At 36.8% G+C, this 16,454-nt stretch overlaps 1 protein-coding gene across 1 annotated transcript; it reads left to right on the top strand.

Moving 5' to 3' along the window:
* Positions 1–7,151: 7,151 nt before the first annotated feature.
* On the top strand, positions 7,152–15,671 carry LOC110695585 (glutamic acid-rich protein-like). The gene is made up of 5 exons (XM_021872800.1): positions 7,152–7,362; positions 7,520–7,526; positions 9,697–10,038; positions 10,486–10,589; positions 15,346–15,671. Exons 1-5 carry the CDS (start codon positions 7,152–7,154, stop codon positions 15,669–15,671), a joined length of 990 nt encoding a protein of 329 aa, XP_021728492.1.
* Positions 15,672–16,454: the final 783 nt, after the last annotated feature.

Raw genomic sequence — 16,454 nt, 5'->3', positions numbered from 1 at the left:
AAAAAGGTCTTTTTAAGGGTTGTAACGTGGTTAGGCTAACGGTTTGAAGAAGAAGGGGATACAGGCTCAAGACCCTAGATAAGCCCCCATGGTGTGCAACTTTTCTTTTGGATCTTTATATTTTTATGCTTGAGTTTCTACTCTTTTTTAGCTCTCTTTTTTTTTGCTTTATTTATTTCTGCTCTCTTCTTTTTTTTGCTTTTGCATTTTATATTTTTATAAGTGTGGGCAATCCCGATCATGCGGTCTATCACTCACTTGGCATTCATGTTTCTCAGGTACAGTACCGAGCACTCGATAAGAGACGCAATATGAGACGTGTTCATATCAAAGACATGTTCATGTCAAAGACATTGGAACACTTGCACTTTTTGTACACTTTTATTTATTTATTTTTGCTTATTTTTTGCTATTTTAATCTTTTGAAGTCACTCAAGATTTTTATAAAATTGAAAATTGCATAAGTTGCACACCATCCCATCCCAAGGTTAGGTAGATATGGGTTGAAAAATGAAAGGTCTATCATTAGACGAGGCTCAAAGTGGTTTATCAAAAAAGGATTGCATATTTGAAGGGTGAAAGGTAATATGATGTGGCTACAAGGAGTGCCTCAAATCATTGGTATACCTTGTGCTTAGTTTGACATGATTTTTTTTTTTTGATGCAATGTAATGCAACGATCATATGCAAGGAAATAAATAAATGCTCATTTTTATTAAAGGAAAAGAAATAATGATCCTACAAAATAAATCTAAGGGGAATAAAAAGGTGTCTATGCTAGACTTATTGGGGAAAAAATAAAAAATAGAAAAAAGATCATGAAATCTTGTCGTTGAAGCTTGCGTCTTGTCCCTAGGCTTATCATCACTTGGTGTTCTTGCCGACTGGAGGTATTGGAAGCCCGTTATTGTCGATTAAATATTAGATTGCTTCCTTTAGCTTCCAACAGCTCGCAGTAGTATGACCCCTACCTTGATGGTACTTGCAGCGTACACTTGGGTTCCAACTAGGCAATCTCTTCTCAAGCGGGGGATCTTGAATAGGTCCAATAGGAGTAATGAGCCCCTTTGCATGGAGTCCATCGAAAGCATCATCGTAGCTAATTCCAATAGGTGAAATCCTTTCTTAGTTGCTTTCTAAATCCTCGATTATCCATGGTTAAGATTTCATTAAGGTCAAAAGTACCAACACTGTTACTAGAGTAGGTGTTTTCGGAAGAAGAAGGATAGTCGTTCTTCTTTCCTTTACAGCCACTGTTACTATCGTTACTAATCTTGGCCTTCTTGTCGCGCGGAGGAACATGAAGGAGGTTTGAATCAACGAGGTCTTGAACACGATCTTTGAGAGCAAGACATACCTCGGTGGTATGACCACCTCTATGGTATCGGCAATAAGATTTTGGGTCCCAATTGGGATATCGTTTTTCAGGTGGAGGGTCTTGACTGGGACCAATGGGGTGAATGAGACCTTGATCGTGAAGACAGTTAAAAGCTTCATTGTAAGTCATTCCTATTGGTGTGTATTCTTCAATGGTCCGTTTCGCCCATGGCTTAGGAGCATTGAATTCTTCATTAAATCCTTGGTGAGAATTTTGTTCAATAACCATCACTCGATTTGCTAATCCTTCTACCACATTCAAGAGCATGGAAACGACATCTTGTAGTTTTCGAACGTCCTCTTTTAGACTTGACGAATTTTCCCTGGTATTATCTAAGAAAAGACTTTCATCCTCCTCAATCATGGCCACTTCATCAAGAGAGGTTATATAAGCTGTCTCGATCATGGGCTCCCCTACAGGTGTGATAAGGAGTGAAGGGTCGAAGGATGTTTGATTCTCTGCGATAGCTAGAACTTCGGAAGTGTTATTGTCATCAATCAGGTCTTGAATAGCTTCTTTGAGTTTCCAACACTCCTCAGTATCATGATCCTTTCCCTGGTGATATTTGCAGTGCTTATTAGGATCCCATTTGGGTGGCTTGGCTTCTGGAACTGGATCTTTGATGGGCCCTATGGGCATGACTAGTCCTTTATTATGTAGCTTCTCGAAAGCTGTTTCATAACTCAACCAAGTGGAGTGAACATTCTTTTTGACCTTTAGATTCGTAATTTAGAGGTGTTCGTAGCATGTACTTCATGAATGGGAGAGGAAGAAGAAGGATGGTCGTTCTTATTTCCTCTCGCACTATTATCTTTCAGAAGGTCATCTTCAATGTCAATGTCTATATTATACACAGCCTTGAAAGTATTCAAGTTGTGTTGGTATTTTAAGTGCTTTGAATACTTCCCTTGGATATTCTTGATAAAACATCCTCACAAATTTTTTTTCGGTAGGAACCTTAACCATGTTAGCGGAAGTTTCCCTCCATTTGTTGAAGAAAGAATTGAACCCTTCGTTTTCTTTTTGTTTTAACATCTCAAGTTGTCTGTGGTCTGTTTCGTCTTGAATGTTGCACTTATATCTATCTATGAAAGCGTTTTTTATCGACTCCCAAGAAGAGGTTTTCTCTTTGTCAAGGGAAAAGAGCCATTGTTGACAAACAGTCTCAAGGGATAAAGAAAACAAAGAATGAAAGACTTTCTTATCAATCCCCTTAATGTTCATTATAGTTTCAAAAGCTCTTAGATGAAACTAAGGGTTATCTGTTGCCTTGAATTTTGGGATGTCGTTGACATTGAACTTATGCGGAAGAAGTTCCTTGTCCAGCGAGACCCCTTGTGAACTAATGCCCTAAAATTTATAGTCACTAGATAGCTTGCTCAAGCTTTCTTGCATAAGGTTCATTTGTTGTTGCTTCACAGGGTTATCAATTTTGAGGGTTAAAGCCTTTAACGCCTCAGTCACGTCAGTCAATTGACTCCTTAGTTCATTGACCTCTTCTTGACTTGCCATTATCTTTTTAGCTTTCCTCTTTTGACGAATCAGTTTATCAAAAAGTAAGGCTTGAATAAAGAGGTTGTCCTTGATTAATCACCCTTCTCTCCTCGACCAAGTACTGTGGAAAAGGAATTTGGGGATATTCATTGTTAAGTATTTGACTCAAACTCTATTCAACATGCAATGGATGGAGGAAGTGAAGAAAGATGATGTAGATGGAGGGATATGAAGAATAAGGAATGGAATGTACCCCTAACTTAAATGACGGAAAAAACCGACTCATGCATGAACCTAAGACATGGTCATTATGTGAAAAGAGTATGTACAAAGTGTGTGCTTAGACTAGTGAGTGTAGGTGACATGTTAAGACTCGTGTCATGACCATGTGGCTAGACTATGTGACTAGACTCAATTAATGACTTAACAAGGTATAATCAACAGAATTAATTAGCAAACTGTTTAATTAGACACAAGGTGATGACTCGAGCAATAAACCGAACTGTCGCCAAAACGACAGGACTGGCGCCGCAATGTATAGTGTAGCGCCGGACGATAGAGTTTTCGCCAGGCGCTACACTCCACAGAGTGGCGCTGCAGTCCAAATCTCGGCCCCAGTGTTGGAACGTTGATCTGGAACTACTTTCGGTATTATTACTATACAGGGTATGCCTAAAGTCGTACTAAATCAACTCTGATTAGATTATTAGACTCTAATTACCAAAATTAATTAATTAATTAAGCAAAGTCTTTTTAGCCATTAAGCAGTTTATTTTGTCTTAACGCAAGTCTAACAAACGGTTAGGAAAAGACACATAGAGAATGCACAACAAAAAATGCACAATTAGTCAAGTAGGCACAACATGATGCAATGAGTTTGCAACCTAACCATGGCTCTAGTTCTGTAAAGTTCGCGATATGGGTTAGTCAAAGAGGGTCCATGGTTAATTGTCCGGATGCACTGCGCGGAAGCCTAACCGTGAAGGGTTGGCGCGAGTGGATGGGACACCGCGAGTTAAAAACTCGCTTCCATGGTTTGGTGAATTCAACATTCTCGGATGTACTCTTTGTTGCTCAGAGCGTTCAATCAGGTAGATGGAGCATGAATTCCCAGAGGGTTATGTCCATATGTAGAACACATATGGGTTTCAGAAAAGTGAGAAAAACTCAATCAGGAAGTAGGATCGAGCAAACAATGCTAAAAACTGGTCGAAATTAGAACTCATATTTCTGGCTCGGTATTGGAAGAACTTGGAGCCAACAAACAGAGGCTGGCGCCAACTTTTAGCATTAGCGCCTGGCGACAGAGCTGTCGTCTGGCGCTAAAGTCAAAATACTGGCGCTAATCTCTGTTCGTTGACGCTAGTTCCTACATGCCTCAGCAGCTTTCTTTGCTCGATAAAATTTTCCACTTTCGCGCAGCATTATTTCAATCCTAGTTGTGAAAGATATTCCTCAAATTTCCTACGTGTAAAAATCCTATGTTTTAACTCATTACGGATGGTCTTTCCAATGAGATCTTTTTTATTCATATGACAATAATGTTAATCAAAATTACGCACATGAAATACTTGCAACTTTTCGAGTCTCATCCACTCATTCTAAATCATTGCCGAAATAAATTTCAGGAATTAAAATAGAAATCCTCCCAATGAAGTAGCCAAAAACTGTAGGGAATATTTCAAGCATTACCCCTAGCTTGAACCCCACTGTGATCATACACTAAAGTACGGTGGCGTCCAAAGGGAAAGAAGATAGAGCAAAAGAGTCGCCAACAAGTTTTAGGAACTTGTAAACCGTTCACGAGGTGAAGGTTACACCCCTTAACGATCCATGAGATCGTCAACTCCAATAGGTTTGGAACCATGACTGGTAGTTCGAGGATGAAGGTACAAATCCAACTTAAAAGAGATTAAACCTGCCCTAATAATAGGCCTCTACTTTATTCTGATCGTATTCATGTGCGCTTTCTGACTAACATGCAATCAATAGGATTACCCTAAACCTGTTTATCTATGTTGGTTGAATATTAATGCACAAATAAATCTATTATTGGCGATCACTTGAATTATAATCAAATTAACCCTAAACAAGATTATTAATTATCTTATAGAAGCGTGATTACAAGTACCAATTCCCTTTAAACATGAAATGCATAAAAGGCGTGATCAGGCAATAAAAATAAATGTCAAGCAACATAATAAATATAACAAAAAAAATTATAATCATCAAAATAATCATAATTAAAATAATCATGTTAAAGCATAATAATAGCAAGATCCTAGGCATGATACTAACAAGATTAATAACAAACCCTAGCATGTCACTAAGCAATAAAAATCAAAGCTTTAACCCTAACATGATACTAAAAATCATAAATATTAGGAACAAAATAAAAGGCATCATACTTTTAATCATACTTGATATTAAAGTTACCCTAGACATGATACTAGGAATTTATTGTTGTCACCCTAAAAATCAAATTAAGGAAAACATCCTAACATAATACTAGGAATCATAATAACGACCTAAGCATGAATTCTACATAATAACATCAATAAAAACCATTAAAGTACTTACTTGGATGCATCGTATCTCTTTCTAATAACAAAATACACACGTTAGTAATTTCAAGGAAAATAATAAACAACAATTAAATTAAATAATTGAAAGAGAGATTTGGGACCAAACCCTCAGAAATTAAAACCTTTCACGTCTAGGGCGAAGGCAACTTCGAATATGGCTAAGTGTATCTAGGTCTTGTGAATGCGGAATTTTGTATGAAAAAGAGTAGGTTTAGAAAAGAGAGAGAAGATATTTTAGCTTAGAGAGAGTTGATGATTGTAGATGATTTAAAACGGAGTTTTTAGGAGGCTATTTATAGGGAAAATCAGCCAAAAAGATAGGAAATCAAATCAGAGTTCTGGCGCAAATTAAACTTGATTAGCGCCGACGCTGGCAATTAGCGCCGACGCTGGCAATTAGCGCCAGACGCTAACATTAGCGCCAGGCGCCAGGCTTAGCGCCAGGCGCTAATGTCTGGCGTTAGGCGTTAATCCCGTTTTTGACGCGTTTTCTAAAATCAGATAGAATTTAACCGTACAGGAGGATAAAATCGTATTTTCATAAAAAAACTCTTTTATTCTGATTAAAAATATAAAAAGCCAACAAAAGTCAATTTATCAATGCTAATTGAATTAGGAATGAAAAGAACTTTATAGAAGAATCTAGAAGACTAAAACCATTCCTAATTGCATTAGGAATGATAAATCTATATAGGCCCTCCCCTAGATCATTGGACCGCATATAAGGCTCAAACCGGGCCCAGTTTAGTAATTTGGCCATAACTTCCTCAATATTCATCGGAATTGGGCTTATAATATATCGTTGGAAAGCTCTTTTCAATCCCCATCCAACTACACTATTAATGGACCCTTTCCATGGACCAACCAAAATGGATTGGCTGTTTTCTTAAAATAGATTTTCAAAAATAGAGAGAAAAGAAAAGAAATTAAAACTATCCGCAACACTAAACTTTCCACACTTTCACTTCATTCGATTATGATTTGACGTGAAAGGTACTCATCACCGGGTTTGGTTTTGGCGAGACACAAATGGGTGTCTACAAGTACCTACTTTTGTAAATAATAATTTAATTTTATGTTTTTCTACATGTTTTTAAGCATTTGATGTTGTTATATACATGTGTTTTATTATGTCTATATAAGTAATTTAAATATCGATTTAAATTGATTGCTATTGAAGTGGATTTTTTCGTGTAATTGTTTGTGGACACTAAATTATAGAAAAATGCAAACTTTTTAATCTGTATTCTAAGAATGTTTTCATGTAGTATATTTAAGAAGCTCTTAATTATTAAACAATTAGATTTCTATTTTCTAAGTACATGTAAATTTTGTGAACAGTTGCTACTATTCATTTTTATGTAAAAGGGGGTTGGCAAAAGATATGAATAGACATGTATGTGAAAGAGTTGCAATTGACGGTTATATAGTCCAAGTTTTCCTCATTAACAATTCATCTCTTTGTATAATTTTCTATGTTGTCAGAAAGAAAGTTCCCTTTTTTTTTACAATAACTTTTTCTAAGCCTAGAATATGGATGAAAACAATGGAAAGCTTCATTTTTGCATGCATGTCCCTTCTTTCTTGAACAGAAGAAGGAAAATTTTAAAGAACAACTTTGTGAAATCCTGAAATTCTGAGTGGACTTGATTCGTAAGGTTGATGAGTTGTTAAAAGAGCTCATTGAGATAAACATGCAGCTTGCGGATTGTGGCAATGATGATGATTTAGTTATTGCAACGAAGTCGGGTTTTATTGTTGGTGAATCATCTCAAATGCATGGCGGTGTTGATAATGGAAATAGTAGTGTGGATGGTGATGTTAAGGTGGAAAAGTTGGACATGCAGATAATTGATGATAAGGAAGTGGTTAAAGAAGTTGTCCATGATGAAGTGGTTGTCTTAGGTAATCAATTGGAGCAGCATGTGATGGGTGTCATAAATGGCACCTATTTGATGAACATTTAGGTTGATTTCATCCTCTTTTCATAGCTTTCTTTCTTAATAAATGCTTAGTTTTATGCTTTGTTGTTTAGTTTTACCTTTCCTCTCTTATTTTGTAGCTTTTCTGTATTTCGTTGGTTTTCTAGCCTTTTCTCCTTTATTTTCTCTATTTCCGTGTTTGTAGGTATTGTACGAGGTTCAAGTCTTGATATTGGTGATCTACTAAGGTGGAGAAATCCTTTGGAGCAAGCTCACGACATTTGGAAAGCTCAAGATGCAAGGAAGTGGAAATTCCAAGTCTTGGCTCTTGCGCTCTCATGCCGTGCTACCATTAAGAAGTGGTGTTCCCACTAATCAAGATCATTAGCTACTTCCACTCCTAGTGTTCATCAACATCATAAGTCATGCGACCTTAGCGAACCCACCAAGCCGCGAGAATCTCGAAGGAACCCAGCTAGGCGAGGGCGCACCTAGGGGTGGCGCGGCCGCACCTAAGGGTGGCGCGGGCGCACCCCTTGCGTGCACGGGCGCACCTCCCCTGCTGCCCGGGCGCGCCTTCGTGGGTATTTTGTGCTCGGTTCTTGGTGTTTTCGTGCCTCTATATACATCTATGTAAACCCGATTTTTGGGGTAAGTTTTAGAAGCAAGTTTCATATTAGATTTTGATCATATTCTTAGCTTAGTTGAGAGCTTCTCTCTTTAGTTTTAGGGTTAGTTTTAGGAGTAGATTTTAGAGAGAGAAAGTGAGGAATTTCAATGGTGATTGAGAGATTGAAGATTCAATGGTGACAATTGTGTTGGAGATCTTCTCTGTTATTAATGAGCATTTCTAACTCTATCTCATTTTTTGTTTTGTTTAATATTCATGTTTGTTTGATTTGTTTTGATTGGATTTTGATGTTTGATCTTTGATTAGTGTAATTGTTCTTCATATTTTGTTGATTCTTGATTCCTTTAGTTGTTTGTTGATTTGATGATGTTGTTAGAGTAGTTTACTTGCTAGGGTGATGGTGAAGCTTATATTATGTGATGAATTGATGTAGATTGGGGGAAATTGATGGAGTTGATGATGTGATTAAATTGGTTAATTGATCATGTGAATGTGTGTGTTTGATTTAGGCTTGATCACCCTAGTTATTCACACTAGATTGCATTGTAAGTTCACATTGATACCGACCATTGATTTCTGGCTTGCATTTACAAGATTGAGGTGTCTTGTGGCGTTTCCTAGCTAGAGTTTATCGTAGTTGATGCTAGTTAGACCTCTAGGAGAATAGCTTGATATGCTCTTTTGGTTTCATGATTGATCTTCCCTCACATTGCTTGACTTAGTCGACTTCCTATCCCAATTTGCTATGTTCATTGCTATTATTTGTGAATCCTAATCCCTAGCACTTTATTTGTTTGGTTTCTTTGTCTTAGTAGTTGTTAGTGTCCTCTTTTATCCTTAGACCTAGACCTAGCTTAGGCACATAATTGGAAGCACTTAGACATTACCGTTCCTTTGGGTTCGACCCTTGACTTACCTCTATACTTGTATTTAGGTTAGTTAAGTGTTTATAAATTTTGTTTGGCTTAGGGAGGATTAGTCCAACGACCTAGTTCACCCCTCGTCAAAATGGCGCCGTTGCCGGGGAACGGTGTCTATGTTTGAGTGTTTTTGATTGCTTGAGTCTAGGTCTTTGTTTATACTTTTCTTTTATTTGATTTTTGTTTGCTTTGTAAAAATAGCATGTCTCTCATTTCCTCAATATGATGATGAACCTTTTTGTGAATATTTCAATAGATTTAAGGGATTTCTTGACTATAATCGGTGTAGTCTTTGGGAGGCTTGTGAGATTTGTTATATTTGTTTGAATGAGCAAACTAGGAATGAAGTTGAATGCATGCGTAATGGGAGATTTAGAACATTTTCAATTGATGATGCTTGGGATTTTTATGTTTGGTTTGCTAAGGGTGAATATAATAGGGGTAATCATGTTTCTATTTTTGATGAGTAATGTGTTAATTCTTCCAATGCTAGCATGATTTTCCATGATTTGTCACATGATCCCATAGTTGAACCTAGAACAAATGCTTCCAATTCTATTTCCTCTTTTGTTCATGGTAACGAAGTGCATGCTCATGTTAACAAATCTCATATGTTTGATTGTGTCCCCACCCCCCAATGTGATGTATATGATCGTGATCTTAATGTTGATTCATCCAATCTTGGTTGTACTTCTTCTTCTCTTGTTGAGCCTCAATCTTCTACACCTTTTGAATCTCTTATTGCTACTTTGGAAACTCAAATTAGGCATATTGAGCTTAGTGATGATCTTGGGCCTAAAAAGGAGTCGATTCTTAATTCTATGAGAAGGCAATTGGAGTTGATGAAAAAGAGTGAGGAGCCTCTTGAGGAGGGAAGAAAGAGAGGTAAAGAGCTAGAAAGCCAATTGTCATCTTTGACACTTGAGTGGGAAAATTTCAAATCCAATGTGTGTGTTGAGGATGATGATAATTTTGAGCAACCAAGAGTGTGTGAGGATCCTATTGTTGAGCATAGGAGTGAAGGAAAGAGAGTCGAGAGTGATGATGATTTTGATGATATTTTAAGTCTAGACATCTCTTCCTTTGTTGATTGTGATGAGTCTCAAGTGTATGAATGTGACTCTTCTATCCATGAGTATTTGGACTCGTTTGAGGTTATGTCAAATGTGTTTATTGAGTGTATAAGGAATAGCCATAGCCTTTTAAGCAAGTTCATTGAGGATGGTTCATGAGAGAGAGATGATTTTGAGTTATACTTGCATCCATTCATGCATGGTTTTGAGACTCTAGGCTTTAAGGAAGTTAAGGGAGTTGTTGTTCAAGAAGGTAGTGGAGGAGATTATGTGGTTCCTCTTGGGAGTTGGATGTTTGAGGGAGATGGTGATCATGAGTGTTCCTCTTTTGAGGACTCTATGATTGATTTCCATGCCTTCATTGGCGATATGGGACCTTGTGTTGAGGGAGTAGCTACCCCTTTGCCTATTTCTCATACCCCTTTCTCTCAAAAGTTTTACCACATCCCCTATTGCCCTATTTTTCTCCATTCCTTTGTTAGTGAGCCTATTAGGGACCCCCTTGTGTATGATGATTTGTATGAGGCTCATTTGTCTCCAATTGAGAAAAAGGGTGATGTTGCAACCCAAAAATATTTTGAGGAGAGTTTGCCTTCTTTCTTCTTCTTCTTCTTCTTCTTCTTCTTCTTCTTCTTCTTCTTCTTCTTCTTCTTCTTCTTCTTCTTCTTCTTCTTCTTCTTCTTCTTTCTTCTTCTTCTTCTTCTTCTTCTTCTTCTTCTTCTTCTTCTTCTTCTTCTTCTTCTTCTTCTTCTTCTTCTTCTTCTTCTTCTTCTTCTTCTTCTTCTTCTTCTTCTTCTTCTTCTTCTTCTTCTTCTTCTTCTTCTTCTTCTTCTTCTTCTTCTTCTTCTTCTTCTTCTTCTTCTTCTTCTTCTTCTTCTTCTTCTTCTTCTTCTTCTTCTTCTTCTTCTTCTTCTTCTTCTTCTTCTTCTTCTTCTTCTTCTTCTTCTTCTTCTTCTTCTTCTTCTTATTTTCTTGAGTTTTCTTTTGATTCTTCTTCCTTCTCTTGGCATCTCTCTCCTCATAGGTGTGCACTATGCTTGTTGCATGCCTTATTTTTGTCATGTGCACACTTACTTTCATATGAAATGTGTAGTAGTGCATTTGACAAGCTCTTGCGTGCGTTGAATTATTATTTTACTAGAGCGGTCAAGCTTGGACCTTAAGCAAGCCTTTCTCGGGAAGTAACCCGTGTTTTAGATTAGATTTTCCTTTTCTTTTTAGAATAGCTTTTCTCTCATGGAAATTTTTGTGTGCCTTTTTTCTAGGCACGTGACTTGATATACTTTGGTGAATTGGTTTGGATCAAGAATCAAGGAAGATTAGCACCACAATTGCTAGCATATGGAAGGCAAGATTCAATATTAGAGGTTGTTAGCTTTGAAAGGTTTAATTGGGTCATCTGCGAGTATTTACACCCACCTAATATCCGGTAATATCCTTCCTTGCTCTTTCTCTAGTGGATGATGACTTGTTGGACATATGTTGGTTTGTTGGATTGATCTCCTTGTTTTCCCCTCCCATGGTTTCCATGCTTTATGATTTGAGTGTATTGTCTCATTCAAGATTGGGGGAGGGTATTCTATCATGTTTGGTGGGATGATGATTCATACTTCCTCCGTTCTATTAATATTGCAACAATGGACTTTTTGCACTATTCATCACTCTCGTTTGACCATATAATATGAGTTATACGTTAAGCAAAATATAGTCAAGTGGGATCTTGTTGGATTCGTCTCATATAATACTTTCACAATATCAACTTTTTATAATTTTTACTCTAACACAATTACAGATATTTAGCATATAAAATGTGTTTTGGGATGCGTAATTTCCTCCTTGTTGCAATATTAAAAGAACGGAGGAAGTATATGCTATGCACCCTTGTATATGCTTTTCCATGTTTCTTATATTTTGAAAAAACTCCAAAAATATTTTTGTTTCTATCAAGGCAAATTTGCAATGTGTATTGTTTTGTTCTTGCTTTGGACATAATAACATTTGGACTTGTATAATTGAATGCTATTCTTCTTAAATGGTAACGGTGTGCACGGTTTGAGAGTATGCTTGGTTGATTCTAGGATAAAGCATGCTAAGGTAGTTGGTTAGAACTAGTGGGATCATGAAACCGGATTCTACTTGTTTGTGGCATGTTTGGTAGTTGCTTCCTATAGTCGATTTGACACCAATAGTGAGTTTTTGCTACATCCGAGTGAGGTTCTTTGTTTTTCAAGCCTTCTACACTTATTTGCATGAGCGGCATGAATCCTTGACTATTGCGGACCTAATCTAGAATCTTAACTCATATTTCTTAAGACTGAGACCGAACCATTTAGGGAGGACAAGGGCATATTTTCGGGGTGGTAATTTTTCTCTTCTAGGATAGTATTCTTCATTTTTAGTTTTTGGGTTTACATTTTCCTACTTGCTAACCATTTGAGCCTTTTTCCCTTCTTCTCAAGCCACATCTTTAGATTCTTGAGCCTTTTGTTTCTTTTTGTTCTATTTTTTGTTTTTGTGAACCAAATGGTCATATTTTGGAGATTGTGGTATATGAGTTTGGATATTAGTTCATATTTGTAAGCAAGCTTGTGTAGTGAGTATTTTGTGAATAATGGCAAATGCATAATTGAAAAAGCCGTCCAAAGTTAAAAAAATAAGGCAAGGACATTATAAGTGCAAAGTTGGAAAATCCGTCCAAGTTAAAAGAGGCGAGGACAAAGCACTTCTAAACAAGAAAACGAGAAAAAAAAAAGTGAAAAAAAAATAAAAAACTAAAAAATATTTTTTATGTGAGTATTCTCCCTTTTTGAGCATTGAGGACAATGCTCCATTTAAGCTTGGGGGGAAGCGTTCTCACGCTCTTTGTGTATATGTTTGTGATTTATAGCTTTGAATAAGCTTGGGGGTGTTGTTGTTTTTGTTTGGTGATTACTTGGTTATGGTGTAAAGAAAATCTTTGCTTTATAATTTAGGTTAACCACCAAATTTTAAATTTTAGCCTACCCTCACCCTTTTGCCTTAACGTTACAACCTTGGGGAAAGACCTTTTGACCTAAGTGGTAAAGTCATTCATCGGGGGAGAGAAATGTGAGTTTTAGCTTAAGGAGAAGGGATGCATAGTCAAGATGTCGAGTAGCCTAAAAATTCACTTTTTCGGTTCCTTCGAGGAATCATTGTGATGCTCACTAAAGGTTGATATGAGACTAGTGGGAATAACGTGGTAAGATCGTTTGGGATGAAAGTGGATTGTGAAAGCTAGTTCCTATGCTTAGCATATTTATGTTTCAATCAACCTTGGGTATCTTGGAACGTGCACTCCCTTGCTTGTTTAGAAAGATTTGCATTTATTTGTGCTTGTACATTTGGAAAGGTCCTTTCATGAACATGTGTTTGTTTTGTTTTTCTCTTGATTTCTTTTCATGCTTTGCCTTGTTTGTATTATTACGAGTGTTATGAGTTAAACTCTTAGGAAACCCTTACGAGAGCATCACTCGTCCTCTAGGGCGATCTAAGGGTTTAAATGGCTTGTCTTTAGTTACTAAAATTGACTGTGATTCCTACGAAAGTGAGTTAGTGTATATTCTTGTCCCTTATCCTCTTTAGTTTATTCGAATAAGCTCATCATTTTCACTCCCTTGGTTATGTTTTGCTCGAGGACGAGCAAAAGATAAGCTTGGAGGCACTTGATGGGTGTCATAAATGGCACCCATTTGATGAGCATTTAGGTTGATTTCATCCTCTTTTCATAGCTTTCTTTCTTAATAAATGCTTAGTTTTATGCTTTGTTGTTTAGTTTTACCTTTCCTCTCTTATTTTGTAGCTTTTCTGTATTTCGTTGGTTTTCTAGCCTTTTCTCCTTTATTTTCTCTATTTCCGTGTTTGTAGGTATTGTACGAGGTTCAAGTCTTGATATTGGTGATCTACTAAGGTGGAGAAATCCTTTGGAGCAAGCTCACGACATTGGAAAGCTCAAGATGCAAGGAAGTGGAAATTCCAAGTCTTGGCTCTTGCGCTCTCATGCCGTGCTACCATTAAGAAGTGGTGTTCCCACTAATCAAGATCATTAGCTACTTCCACTCCTAGTGTTCATCAACATCATAAGTCATGCGACCTTAGCGAACCCACCAAGCCGCGAGAATCTCGAAGGAACCCAGCTAGGCGAGGGCGCACCTAGGGGTGGCGCGGCCGCACCTAAGGGTGGCGCGGGCGCACCCCTTGCGTGCACGGGCGCACCTCCCCTGCTGCCCGGGCGCGCCTTCGTGGGTATTTTGTGCTCGGTTCTTGGTGTTTTCGTGCCTCTATATACATCTATGTAAACCCGATTTTTGGGGTAAGTTTTAGAAGCAAGTTTCATATTAGATTTTGATCATATTCTTAGCTTAGTTGAGAGCTTCTCTCTTTAGTTTTAGGGTTAGTTTTAGGAGTAGATTTTAGAGATAGAAAGTGAGGAATTTCAATGGTGATTGAGAGATTGAAGATTCAATGGTGACAATTGTGTTGGAGATCTTCTCTATTATCAATGAGCATTTCTAACTCTATCTCATTTATTGTTTTGTTTAATATTCATGTTTATTTGATTTGTTTTGATTGGATTTTAATGTTTGATTTTTGATTAGTGTAATTGTTCTTCATATATTGTTGATTCTTGAATCCTTTAGTTGTTTGTTGATTTGATGATGTTGTTAGAGTAGTTTACTTGCTAGGGTGATGGTGAAGCTTATATTATGTGATGGATTGATGTAGATTTGGGGAAATTGATAGAGTTGATGATGTGATTAAATTGGTTAATTGATTATGTGCATGTGTGTGTTTGATTTAGGCTTGATCACCCTAGTTATTCACACTAGATTGCATTGTAAGTTCACATCGATACGGACCATTGATTTGTGGCTTGCATTTACACAATTGAGGTGTCTTGTGACGTTTCCTAGCTAGAGTTTATCGTAGTTGACGCTAGTTAGACCTTTAGGAGAATAGCTTGATATGCTCTTTTGGTTGCATGATTGATCTTCCCTCACATTGCTTGACTTAGTCGACTTCCTATCCCAATTTTCTATGTTCTTTGCTATTATTTGTGAATCCTAATCCCTATCACTTTATTTGTTTGGTTTCTTTGTCTTAGTAGTTTTTAGTGTCCTCTTTTATCCTTAGACTTCGACCTAGCTTAGGCACATAAGTGGAAGCACTTAGACATTACCGTTCCTTTGGGTTCGACCCTTGACTTACCTCTATACTTGTATTTAGGTTAGTTAAGTGTTTATAAATTTTGTTTGGCTTAGGGAGGATTAGTCCAACGACCTAGTTTTCCCCACGTCAGCATCCTGTTTTGGTGAATGAAGTAGAGGAGCCTGTTGCTGTGTCCATGCAAGAGGAAGAAGAGGAGCAGGGAATGGAAGAAGAAAAAGAAGGGGAGCAAAAATCGGAGGAAGAAGAAGAGGAAGAGGTGGAACAGGATGATAATGATGATGAGGAGGGGGGTGAAGCTGATGGATATGGTTTTGAGGAGGAAGTTAATGATGATGATGAACAAGATGATGGAGGGCATAAGTCTTCTAGTTCTGATAGTGGAAATTACTTTAGTAGTGATGTTGAAATTTATGATTCCGAGTCTTCGATTGATTCAGATGCCTATCATCGCTCTCCTAGTAATTTCGATCGTATTTGCTAGATATGGAGTGTAGCTAGTGTAAGATTTAGGTTTGGAGCTTAATTAGTATAGAATTTTGTCTATGGAATTTGCTCATTGTAGGAAATTATGAATGAATTTACCTTAAGTAATTTTTTAAAGTATGCAAATTATGTATCTTTAAGTTTAATGATTGTACTTTATTAATATATAAGTATTGATTATTAGTATCTTTTTGACTTTTAGTATTGTAAGTGTTTGTATGGACTAAATTTTATTTAGCAATAGTAGTAAATGGCAGTATATTAAACCCACAAGATAGCTATAGACTTGGAGATATTCATTTTGAACTATTGCACCTCATCATGTTTATGTCTTTGAAACTGATAGTCATAAACAATAATTATAACCTTTAAGATAAAGTTTATGTGCTGAGTTAATATCTTATGTTTGTAATGATAGGGTGCAAGATATGCTAAGTTCATTTCTAACTTAAAGGTGGCTTTTCAAATAGGTTATCCACCTATGTTTGAATTGTGAAAATGCTCAAATACTACTTCTAATTGTCCAATAATAAATTAACTACAAACTAATAGTAATTGTGTCTTAAAAATTACATGCAAAACTATATGAAAAGTTATACTTGATGATCTTTAAATTTGCGAAATTCTATTAGATGCTGAAAATCTTTTAATTAAAACATGCACTAAAGGATTATCTCCATAAGTTGTTCTTATTAGCTTCCACTATTATATCCCTTAATTTATAAAATGGTTAAAAATTTATTAACACTTATTTTTTAATAACAAATAGACATACATGTAT

This window comes from Chenopodium quinoa, unplaced genomic scaffold (genome assembly GCF_001683475.1).
Source record: "Chenopodium quinoa cultivar QQ74 unplaced genomic scaffold, ASM168347v1, whole genome shotgun sequence".
Lineage (NCBI taxonomy): Eukaryota > Viridiplantae > Streptophyta > Magnoliopsida > Caryophyllales > Amaranthaceae > Chenopodium > Chenopodium quinoa.
This window is presented reverse-complemented; position numbering and strand designations above follow the sequence as displayed.